The sequence below is a fragment of the Quercus lobata genome, chromosome 9 (genome assembly GCF_001633185.2).
Source record: "Quercus lobata isolate SW786 chromosome 9, ValleyOak3.0 Primary Assembly, whole genome shotgun sequence".
Classification (NCBI taxonomy): Eukaryota; Viridiplantae; Streptophyta; class Magnoliopsida; order Fagales; family Fagaceae; genus Quercus; species Quercus lobata.
Genome location: NC_044912.1, coordinates 17,752,827 through 17,765,130, shown reverse-complemented (window position 1 = coordinate 17,765,130; position 12,304 = coordinate 17,752,827). Strand labels below are relative to the sequence as shown.

General features: G+C 37.2%; 1 protein-coding gene across 1 annotated transcript; it reads right to left on the bottom strand.

Moving 5' to 3' along the window:
* Nucleotides 1-2: 2 nt before the first annotated feature.
* Nucleotides 3-4,979, bottom strand: LOC115960546 (O-fucosyltransferase 31-like). The gene is made up of 10 exons (XM_031079482.1): nt 4,629-4,979; nt 4,433-4,495; nt 3,665-3,746; nt 3,295-3,362; nt 3,052-3,140; nt 2,759-2,962; nt 1,876-2,146; nt 1,122-1,349; nt 772-969; nt 3-412 (listed from the first exon to the last, which is right to left on the bottom strand). Exons 1-10 carry the CDS (start codon nt 4,755-4,757, stop codon nt 203-205), a joined length of 1,542 nt encoding a protein of 513 aa, XP_030935342.1. The 5' UTR covers nt 4,758-4,979; the 3' UTR covers nt 3-202.
* Between the last annotated feature and the right edge of the window lie 7,325 nt (nt 4,980-12,304).

The following is a 12,304-nucleotide window of genomic DNA, read 5'->3' as shown; positions in this document are numbered from 1 at the left end:
TAGGAGAGAGAACACTTAGTTTATTGACTGGCATGGAGAGGTGAAACCTTAAATAGTATGAGCTCAAGTGAAATCAACGTCTATACATATTGAGAAAACCGATATCACAAATATTTTTGATACACAAGCCGCAAACAGATAAATGTGCTTGGCAATCATAACATACAGAAAGTGGAGTCAAAATCTGTGAGATTGGATTCAATTAAGCTTGACACATGCAATCAGGGGCAGGATAAGTATATATGGATTGCTTCTCCTTTCTTAACCTGATCTGTCCTTGTCTATTTTTATGTCCATCAAGAACTGCCCGTTGGAACTCTGACCATTCCATGCTTTTATTCAGGAAGAGCTGGCCCAAGAGTGCCATGTTTGGTCTTATAGTCTTCAAGTTCATGTAAGCTCGATGTCCCACCTGTTGATAAAAGTAAAATTTCATTTGATCCAGAATTTCGATACGTGGACAGAAGAATTAAATGTTTCAATGTCATAGAATAAGAAATATTGTAAGTTTGTAACTATATATATATATATATATATATATGAAATTACACTTTACCACCCTAAATTATATACCATGCTTAACTATATATGTAACTTTACATTTATTTTATAACATATAACAGGCTTTTGTGCCATTACACTACCCTTTATCCCATTGGTCCTACCGTATCATGTGGCCAACCAAAAAAGTCATGATTTTATGATCTTGATAATCTTGTCTTACTACAGTCTTTGTGAAGGCAATTTCACAAAATTTCTGGAGATACTTACCAAAGCATTATGCATATTGCCAGGAGAAGCAGAAATGAAGATGTTGCTCTGCATGCTCACATAATAGTCAACTGCTGCTAATAAAGAAGCTTTGCCTTCAACCTTGGCCCTTTCCTCTACAGAGGCAAGGCTCTTCTTATCTTCCATTAGTGGAAATAACTTGCGCAAAGTTGAGATCCTTGCCTCTCCACCATAAACCTGATTTTTAAAATAAAAATAAAAATCATTGATCCAGGTCTCAAGTCCTAACAGAAGACACCTGTTACCACTATTGAATGAGAAATCTCTAACAGACATAAAAACCACTTAGTTGTCAAATGATTGCACTCAATGAAAAAGTCATGAAAAACCTTGTGGGAAGCAAGATAAAGGCGGGTATTATTGTCAAAGCCCAAAGCTGCTAGCAGCAATCCAATCTCTTCTGGAGTCAATGGGCAACGTCCCTGGTTCCGCAACTCCTCATCAGTGAACTGAGAGTTTAGGACCCTTCCTTGCCAAAGCACCTGCCGGTATTTTGCAAGAGCCAGTTTCTCGGCTTTACCCCCACCAAAATCACAAGCTGAATGAGCAGCCATATCCTGCTTGAGGACAAGTCAGCATTAAGAACACCAGGAATTACCTAACACATTAAACTGAATAACAAGTAACAAAGGTTATTCTTTTACCCTGCCCCAAAAATTCACAACATATTCCTGTAATGCTAAAATAGTCATGTGAGATGGTCATAGAAAGATGGCACTGTTAGGAATCCATTCTGGGGGTTATTATTGGAATTGGATCCACTACCACTTCCCGAGACTAAAATCTAAATACTTTCTTTTTAAAAGTATATAATCCGTTAAAAGTGCAAGGGGGCCGCATACATGGTAAGTATATAAGAGATACACCATAAAATCTAAATATCTATCCCAGAAACTTTCATTGGTAAACCTGCTCCAGCACTAGCCTTTTATAATACATAGTATTTATGGTCCACAGGAAAAGCATTAAGATTTCTACAAAACAAAATAAGGGAAGCCCCAAGTATCACCTTAAGATATTGGTCCATAAAAAAATGAAAAAATAACCATAAATGGTTCTTTATAAAAGCAGACAAGTATATACCTTATCAAAGCGAAGATGTAATACAACAAATTTCCCAGCGTTCTGTTTCCCGATCTGATCTCTTCCCAGCAGTAGGTACTTAGTCTGTGCTGCTTGGTTTTTGTTGGGAGAGGAACGGAGGCGATTGACAAGGGTGTCTCCCAATGCTCTGATATGCGGAACAAAAGCTAGTGCTTGAAAGTTGACTTTACAACGTAGACGCTGAAGGTTTGCAGGCAGGTTTTCAAAAGTCAATCGATGAGAGAATGGAGCAATAGCAGCAATTCCATTACTGCATCAATGAAAAACTTTCTACGTAAACAATAGATATATTTTGAACACTGATAAGATTTTTTTTTTTTTTTTTCCTTCTCTTTGATAAGTAAAATTTGGCTAAATGCTACTGGTTAACCATTATATCATCAAATTTTGGCATTAAGATTCCAAATCATTAACTATATTAAGAAACAGGTGGCTCCACAGGATTAGATAGGAACACTTCATGATTATCTTAATTCACTACTTCAGTGTGTCTACTCTACACATCTTATCTGAGTAGCTTGTTTTTCAAAACAACATTCCCAGAAAATTAGATCTTTCATGCCGTCCCCCTATTGCGACCACCTCTCCATTGCACAGATGCTTTCCATGTTTCTTTAAAAACCACATCTATCATGGACCAATAGAAAAAGAAGTGACAGTCAAATGCCTTCCCTAGAGACTACTAAGTCCCCAAACAATACCAGGAATCCAGATTAACTGCAAAAAAAGGAAGGACTCTAACGGACAAGAGCAACATAGAATCAACTGATCATAAAATCATCAACAACGAAAAAAGGATTTAGTCTAAAGTATCTAGCAAGAATTCTTAAGCCCAAAAAATAAGATCTAGTTATTCACTGACCTCTCCAATACAGGCAAGACATTTTCCAGATACCAGTTAGCTGTAGCATGAACAGGAGCTGTTTTGATTCTAGTAGCTCGAATGCCTGTACCATAATACTCCCTTGTGCTCCAAGAATACTCACTAGGTAGATCTTTCACTATAGAAACTTCATCACGTAGTACATCAATAAAATGATCAACATCAAATATTTCTGTGAATGAACTGCCAAATCATAGACAGATATTATAAATAACTTATTCTCTGATTAAAAATAAAAATAAAATGCAGGTAATGTAACAAGTATAAACTACCTTGAATCTTGCCATACAGGATTCACTTCTAGATGTGGAATAACCAGGGTTGCATTCAAAATTTTGGCAACAGCAACTGCATCACATATCTTCAAAAAAGAGGAAAACACTGAAGTTAAATAGAAATATACTATACATGCAAACTGTTAGCTACAGTTGCCACAACAAATAACATTTACTGCATAAATTTTCTTTCCCATTCTCTCCTAAATGCATTTTCACAGCATATTCTTGGTCACTTACCCCCATCTTCTGCTGGTTCAATCCTCCATCAAGGAACACCTGGATATACCCCCTAGATTTTTCCGGCACTGCACATGACATTAAATGTGTGAGCTAACACAAGAAAACATTCTCAACGACAATAACAAGCCTTAGTCCCAAAACATTGGGGTTAGTTATGGATCCTCGACAAATTAATCAAGGTTGGCCAGATGTATTCTTTTCTGACATTCTATCCTATCTAAAATCATACTCAATGTAAGAAAACCTTCTAGTCACCACAAATATTGAAATCACATTATCTCCAAGATTATCTATACCCAACACTTCCATCTCAAATACAAGAACTAGTAATAAACAAACCATTATATGCTCTAATTTCAGCACTCACATGGTACTTTTGAAGTCTCAGCACACGGCTTCCATCCTTGGTTAGCCAAGGGAGACCAGAGTCTACTCTGCTGTTGAACTGACTGAAACAACAACAACAACAATAAAAATCTTAGAAGGAACCAAAAAGAAAGGAATAAGTTTAGACACACAATTTTTCATAACTGTTGAGACAGCATGTTGTGATTGGTGCTAATAAAGGTAGCATCAATAATGGATCCATAAGAAAATGATATTGCTCTGATCACAACTTGTCACATCAGTAGTTATGAAAAACATTGTAAGAATTCAGTGTCCCAAGCATTACTAATAAAAAAACTGAAAAGGGAAATAAAAACAGACTTACTGAAAAGGGAAATAAAAACAATAAGTCTGATGACACAAAAAATTACAACTTCTTTCACAACTATTGAGGCGTCATGTCATGATATGTATACGGTAAAAGTGGTGTCAGTGTTGGTACCCATGTGAAAGTAATATTGCTTCAATCACAACTTATCGCCTCAGTTATAAAAAACATAATTTACAGTCCCTAGCATTACTAACAAAAAACTAAAAACAAACAAAAACAAAGTGGCACAAATTTTACAAGTTTTTTCACAACTATTGATGTGGCATGTTATATATATACAATAAAAAGCCGTGTTAGCAATGTGCCTATGTGAAAGTGACGCTGCACCAATCACAATTTGCCACCTCAACGAGTTATGAAATTACGTGCGCCCCAAGTAAGAAGTGCTTGGTAAAAGTTAAGTTAACACCTACTCACAGTTTGTCGCTGTAAAGCTCCGCGTAGTAAAGCCATGTGTCTAGGTTTTGGAGCATTCCATTCCTGCAATTCAATAACTCATAGTTTAGCTTTATATATAAGAACCCACAATGAGAATGTTCTACAACAATTTTTCCCCAAAACCAAAAATAACTTCTTCATAGAGATCATGAAAACTAAATCACAGCGAAATTACAGAGAACATGGAAGGAGAGGCACGGCCCAGTGGGCCGAACAGATTGGGGAGGAGAAGCGGCAAGAGGAGCAAGAAAAGCCCAGCAATAGTGTGGCTCTGGGAATGGGACCCACTGAAATTGAGCTTCATGGTTGAGAGAAATAAGAATTGAAACTCTTAAAACCCTAGAATTGAAACTCCAAACTGAGAGTGGAAAAGCTTGGGAGAAGAGATAGCGAAGCCATTTTCGTGTTTTTTATTATTATTTTTGATGAGGAGAGGAGGTGGTGGAAGTTGGAACTGCGTGACAAGTGTGAAATAGCAAATCTCGAGGTGTCTGTGTGTAATGGAATCCCAACACAAATCGAGTGGACTCTGTAGTAATAAATACTAATAAAGTGTGTTATTTTCATAATTTCAATTATAAGCTTAAATAAGAACCAATAGCACTTTTGAAATTGTATTGGTTCGGTTATTTTCATAATTTTTTTTAGGAATACTATGAATGCAAATTATTTTACAATATTTTTACTGACCGTTGTTGTGACAATTTTGTATTAGTTTTCATTTGGACTTATCACTAATATCACATTTTCACTTATCAATAACCATTTATCATATCAGCACTTTGTAAAAAAAAGTTTATGACTTTAGTATTTTTTTTTTCCTTTTATTTTTGGAGGAGGACGACCCCTCCACTAAGGAGTAAAATAGGCTAGAGATGTTGGGCTTGAATAACGCCCGAGGTCGGTCAGAGATGTTGGGCTTGGATAACGGCCCGAGGTATTAGGCTCGATCCATAATCCATGGAAAGTTCTCATCGCAAGAATGAAGGGAAAGACCTAGTCAGTCTGGATCCATTATACTTGAGAAAAGATGGTGAAACTTGTTGAGTCATGGAAAAGTTTCACTCGAAGATTCTTGACTAGAGGTGTTCAAGATGCGATGCAGTGCGGTTTTGGGTCATTTTTAGCACCGCACCTTATTTTTGCGGTTACATGTGCGATGCAGTGTAGTGTGGTGCGGTTTAAAGTTTAGTCAAAACCATAACCGCACCACACCTCATTTTTGCGGTCACATATGCGATTCGGTGTATAAAATGCGGTTTGAATGATTTGAAATTGGTATATATTTCAAATTTTAGGCTTTTTCTACTCAGCCTAAAACAAATTTTTCCTTTTACTTTGGTCCAAGTTTTAAACTATTGAGCAAAAAAAGTTTTAAACTATTGAGCTAATTTTTCTTTATTTTGGGCTGGCTTTCTTAATCAACGCTTGCTAGGGTTATCAAACTTTTTTTTTTTTTTGAAAACTAAAGTTATTAAACTATTAATAATATATTTAATATTAAAAATAATTTAATATATTAATATATAGAGAGGGTGCGGTGCTGTTTGTGCGGTTTTCTTATTATAAAACCGCAAACCGTACTGCACCATGCGGTGCGGTTAAGCTATTCTACGGGCGGTTTTGGTGCGGTTTTTGCAGTTTATGCGGTTTGGTAAACACCCCTATTCTTGACCCTGAAAATTGCTGAGGGAGGAATTGCCCAGAAACACTTTTGATGAGCCATGATCAGTGGCACACAATCCAAGCAATAGTTACTTCTGCATTAATTAGGTGTTCCTACCTAATGTATGTCGCATTTAATGATGAATGACTGACCTAAACAGTGTTTGACACCCCAAAAGTCCATTTTCATCATGAAATTGGAGGAGGACAATGATTTGCTAACATCTGGATAATTCATTGAGAAGAAGGATGATTTTGAGGGTATAAATAACCTCTACCCACTTACTAAGTGGGGGACTGGAAAAATTAGGAGAGAGAGTCAAAGTCTTAAGAGTGTTCTTGCTTATGAAAGCTTCCTTGTAATCTCGGCAGAGGTGTAGTTACATACTAGAAATATAAGTGTTTCATTTCAATCATTGATCTTACATGTTCAATCTTCCTATTATGGATTACCTTTTTGTTTAACAAATTAATTGTGACAATTAGAACCTTAGGATTTTCGTTGAGCTTCCAAGTGTTTTTGACCCCAAATTTTTATTATACATTCATTGGTTTAATTTTAAGTGATACTTCGTTGGTAATAGTATCTTTCATATATCATCAGTTTGGAAGTTGATAGGTCAGTGACACTTTGGAAATTGCTCATTTTTTTAATTAATTTGTTAGTATTAGAGGTTTAAAAAAAATCAAATTGTATTTCTTTTCACAATCTAGCAAATTGAAACTACTCACATTTTCATTCTTAATTTCAAGTGTATTATGCCAAGAAAATTGTTACATTTGACTTTTAAAAATTTGCCTTTTTTTCATAAATTTTAAATTGAGAATCTATGTCAAACTATTAATGTGGTGAAATATTTAAACACCATATGCATTAATCTTGCAAAAGGATCTTAGTTTTGACTGATACTTAGCAAACACTGTGTGCATTAAGTATTGCAATTTTTTTATTTTCTTCTCCTTATATCCTCCATGCTTACAAAATTTCTAGAAAATTAAATAACAATAGCTATGTCATCAATAAATTGTTTGAATTGCAAATTTTTGTAGTTTAAAATATAAGCTTATAGATTATATAGTAAATAATATCCGATTAACACAAAATTTGACTTGTGTATTAAGAGCGTAAAGAACATGCAATTCGACAGTTAGATTTTCAAAATATGTAATAATGTTTATTTTGTTGAGTATGGTTGTAGCCTTAGACTACAACTAATTTTATAGCTAAACTTTGTCCTAAATTTTATCCACTATTTATTTATCTTTCTCTCAGTCTTGTAGTATAATTTGAATGTTCTTTTGGAATATTAATATTATTAGATGGTTTAAATAATAAATTTTATCCACTATTTATTTATCTTTCTCTCAGTCTTGTAGTATAATTTGAATGTTCTTTTGGAATATTAATATTATTAGATGGTTTAAATATTACCAATGGTAATAGTAATTGGTAGATATAATCACAAAATTTTCAACAAAAATATTTATAGATTAATATTACTCAATGTATGTCAAGTCTCAGGACTAAATATAGTGGCTTTAAAAGTTGAATATGATCTAATAGTGTTTTAGAACTTAACAATAAGTAATGTTAAGTTGTCTCTTTTGAGCAAAATAAAATAAATAAATATATGGGTTTGAAATGAATTTGGATTCATTAAATATATGTGAAACAAATTTGGGATTAAACTGCTCAAATTTAATAGAATTTGAAACGAGTTTGGCATTTATTTTTTTTTTTTTTAATAAATTCAAGTTTAGAATTAGCACTGTAAGGACACGATTTTTAACGGGCCGGGAATGACCTTGTACTCGCATGTAAAGGGCCCAAACAATATGATTTGTAGAGAGTGGGTTTGGAAAGGCTAGACCTTGGTCGCTGGGCAACGGTTTAGTTAGGATTTTCATGGAAGCCCATACGAAGGTTTGTTTAGCCTCTAGGGCTAAGCCTTACACGGATGGGGTTTGAAAAGTTTATCTTCTCGAACTTAGTCCGAGGAGCGTCCCAACCTTGCCATTCTTCTTTTTTTATAGGTTCATCCCTCCTCCTCTCCCCCTAGTTCATGAGCCGCCCCTAGTCAATGCAGCGAGATTCCCTTTTATACTAGTATTTCCTTCCCATTCTTCACCTACATGGCCGTTTCTCCTTATTCGGGGTGGTTACTTGTCTTGTCAATCCTCACGTCAGAATAGTTGGGAAAAGCTGGATAGCATGGTATGAGTATGGGTTTGTCAGGCGCTGGGCTCCACATTAAGGTGCTGGCAGCCCTCTCCTTCGTGCTGCTCTTGTACTGAATCTGTCCTTTTCTTCAGACGTTTTTGTGAGATGTTGGACGTAAAGTCGTTCTCGGCCACATCCTTGGGCCTTCAAGGAGCTTTCGTTGCGCGTCCTTGGCAGTAGGGCTCCTCAGCCTGGGCTTTGGACCCTAAATACAAAGTGGGTTGGGACTTCAAATTTTGAGCCCCACAAAATCCTGCTGCCCGACTTTTTAGTTGGGGATGAGGGTTTTGATGACGTTAGGCCCCCATTATGACTCGCTCAAATCCTGTGCTCTACTAGTATTTGTGTTTTTTTCTCATTTACATGGGAGACGTGTCAAAACAGGTGGCACTCCTTTATTTTTCACTCACGCGGAGTCCTTTGACACTTCGGTACTCGAGGCGCGCCTTCACAAGGATCTTCAGATCCTACGGCTGTGGATGAAGTTGGAAATTGAGCCAAGTCTGCTTTGTTCGTAGCATTCCTTGGAAACTTGCGTGAATTAAATGCCACCGGTTTGCTCTGTGTATAAATAGGGTAAGGGGTCACTCCCCTTACACATGAACTCTCCTGTTCCCTTCAGAATTATACTTCTTCTTCCATACTCATGATCTCCATTTCTAGTGCCATTCTGCCTCAAAGCAAGATGTTTGAGGCGTGGATGAGGATGAAAGGTCTTCGCACGCTTCAGAGGCACCAAATCCTCAAGGTGATATGGTACGGACAAGGATGGCACAGATTCAAGCCAGTCCCCCGTTTTGACAGGGGGAAGATGATATTTCTCCCTCTTTCAGTCAAAATCCGAAGCAGGTTCTGGTCATGCCAGATTTTTGGTATGTCAGAAGAATGAATTTCCGCCATCAGCGCCGTCTGCCTTGTCGCAGGCAAATTTTTGCGGGGGCTCCTCAACTTCCGGCTCCCTGCACCTTTTCTTCAACGGTGCAGGCCTCAAGTTGGGTTCCCTGCACCTTTTCTTCAGCGGCGCTAGCCTAAAGCCAGGTGCTCTCTGCACCTTTTCTTCAACGGTGCAGGCCCCACGTTAGGTTCTTTGGCTGCCTGAGTTATGGGCATGTAAAAGTATTGAGGAATGGTTTCCTTAATCAGCATCTTGGAACAGCAGCCAACCTCTCCTCTGTGCTTCTTCTTCGGCTTTATCTTCATTCTCTTGTATTTTTTTTTTTTACTTACGTAGTTAGCTTTAGTATAAGCTTATTTCAGCTTTTCATTATACACTGTACTATTTCTTTGTCTTAACAAAAGATGAGTTTATTTCTTTCTAAATACTTTTCTTTTCTGCAACGTCTACTTTATGCATGAATATTAAATATAAGCTTGCCTTTAATGATACTTGGAGCAGAAAAATGCCTTAAAACAGATTCCTACTAGTTTAAACTTACTGACATTATCAAGTATAACAATGGTAATCCTCAATAAATTAAACTTTTGGAACTAACTGGGATAACGGCCGAGCGCTGTGCGATGCATGCTAGACAAATGTCCGAGAACGACAAACTCTAAATAATTCATCCGAGAGGATAGCCGAGCAGTAAGGGACCTCAATTGTGTTTTTGGTAGCATATTGCTCCATATTGCATCAATCCCTTTGGTACTGAGGATCCGAGGGTAGACTGGGGAATCCATTCAGTGTAGGGATTAACCCAACTGTTAATGGGGAGTTCTCCTTGGATAGACTCTAAGGTCCAAACTTGTAGTTTTTTCTTTTTTGTACTTGGTTTCCCCATAAGCTTGAGTCCGAGGACCATGCAAGGCCTTGGTTCTATCCAAAACTTGTAGTTTTTTCTTTTTTGTACTTGGTTTCCCCATAGGCTTGAGTCCGAGGACCATGCAAGGCCTTGGTTCTGTCCAAAACTTGTAGTTTTTTCTTTTTTGTACTTATTTATTTTTCGAACGTAAGTCCCTAGACCAGGACGAGGAGAGTTGGCTTGAGGCCAGAAGCCCCTAGAGATGCCCGCGCCCTTGGCATTGCAAGGCATAGCCCCTAGCAGAAGTTTTTTTCGGAGCAAAAACTGTATGTCGCTGGAGATGGAGGAAACCCCACGAACTTCTACTTGCTAGAGAGTTGACTCCACCGCCACCTGTGCCAACGCGCAAGCCTTTCCCACAGACGACGCCAATTGTAAGGACACGATTTTTAACGGCCCGGGAATGACCTTGGACTCGCATGTAAAGGGTCCAAACAATATGATTTGTAGAGAGTGGGTTTGGAAAGGCTAGACCTTGGTCGTTGGGCAACGGTTTAGTTAGGATTTTCATGGAAGCCCATACGAAGGTTTGTTTAGCCTCTAGGGCTAAGCCTTACACGGATGGGGTTTGAAAAGTTTATCTTCTCGGACTTAGTCCGAGGAGCGTCCCAACCTTGCCATTCTTCTTTTTTTATAGGTTCGTCCCTCCTTCTCTCCCCCTAGTTCATAAGCCGCCCCTAGTCAATGCAGCGAGCTTCCCTTTTATACTAGTATTTCCTTCCCATTCTTCACCTACGTGGCCGTTTCTCCTTATTTGGGGTGGTTACTTGTCTTGTCAATCCTCACGTCAGAGTGGTTGGGAAAAGCTAGATAGCATGGTATGAGTATGGGTTTGTCAGGCGCTGGGCTCCACATTAAGGTGCTAGCAGCCCTCTCCTTCGTGCTGCTCTTGTACTGAATCTGTCCTTTTCTTCAGACGTTTTTGTGAGATGTTGGACGTAAAGTCGTCCTCGGCCACATCTTTGGGCCTTCAAGGAATTTTCGTTGCGCGTCCTTGGCAGTAGGGCTCCTCGGCCTGAGTTTTGGGCCCTAAATACAAAGTGGGCTGGGACCTCAAATTTTGAGCCCCACAAGCACTTTTATCCAAAACCTATATTTTTCAATCTTTAAGTAAGTGCACCTAAATGGACCAAATTGAAGCGAAGTGGATTGAAATGTACTAAAAAAAAAGGAAAATCGAATTGGAGTGAATGGACATAAGCAATATGTCTTTTGCAACAATGATAACCTCTTTGTACTCTTATGGCTTGTTTGGATGGAGAGGGAGTGGAGTAGAGTAGAGTTGGCTAAAAATAAGTTAATTTTGTGCTAAATTTACTTTACTCTACTCTACTCCCCCTTCCTCTCCCTCAATCCAAACGGACCATTATATATCTTGTTGTACATTAGTTTCTTCTTAAAGCAATATGTTTTTTTTTTTTTTCCCTTTGATGGATCATTCAACCTCTTTGTACTCTTATACATCTTGTTGTACGTTAGTTTCTAGCTTACATGGGAGATAGATGTGTATTGCAATACTGGTATCTATTAGAGAAAAACACCGGAAGCACCATAAATGCATTCTTCCCCCTCTCACTTGAATGATTCCATTAATTAAATCCCTAATGAGACTCACTTTTCATATGAAATGAGGAAAAGTTGACTCCCAAAATATTCTATAAATTTTCATCCATCATATTAGCTTTAAAGTTTTCCTTTTCTCCACTTTAATGTTTACAATTGGCACTACATGAGAAAAGAAAAAAAGAAAGAAAAAGAAACCTTTGAAAATTTATTACAAGTTTTCCTTAAAATTGCAATTTGTCATTGATAAACTCAAAGAAAGATTATAGTAACTTCATATAGAATCCAATGGAAGACTCCTTACTTTTATAGAGTTATTACTAAAAATTAATAATGAAGGGCCTACTTGTACAAAAATTTTATCAATCCAATCCATTACATAACGATTCATAAATCCATCCATATATACTTTTAATCACAATCCATTACATAACGATTCATAAATCCATCCATATATACTTTTAATCACGTAGCATTATTCATGTTATTTATGAAACATGACGTAATAATTTGAAAGAGTCCGCCAATCTGGTTTGGAGGAAAGCTGTCATTTCTATAATTTGTGTTGCTTGAAAAAGAAGAAGTGAAATTACATTTTTT

Coding starts and splice junctions, on each gene's coding strand:
- LOC115960546 (XM_031079482.1), bottom strand. CDS start 4,757: ATGAAGCTCAATTTCAGTGGGTCCCATTCCCAGAGCCACACTATTGCT. Junction 4,496..4,628: donor CCTCTCCTTCCATGTTCTCT/GTAATTTCGCTG, acceptor ATTGAATTGCAG/GAATGGAATGCTCCAAAACC. Junction 2,963..3,051: donor CCTGTATGGCAAGATTCAAG/GTAGTTTATACT, acceptor ATGATTTGGCAG/TTCATTCACAGAAATATTTG.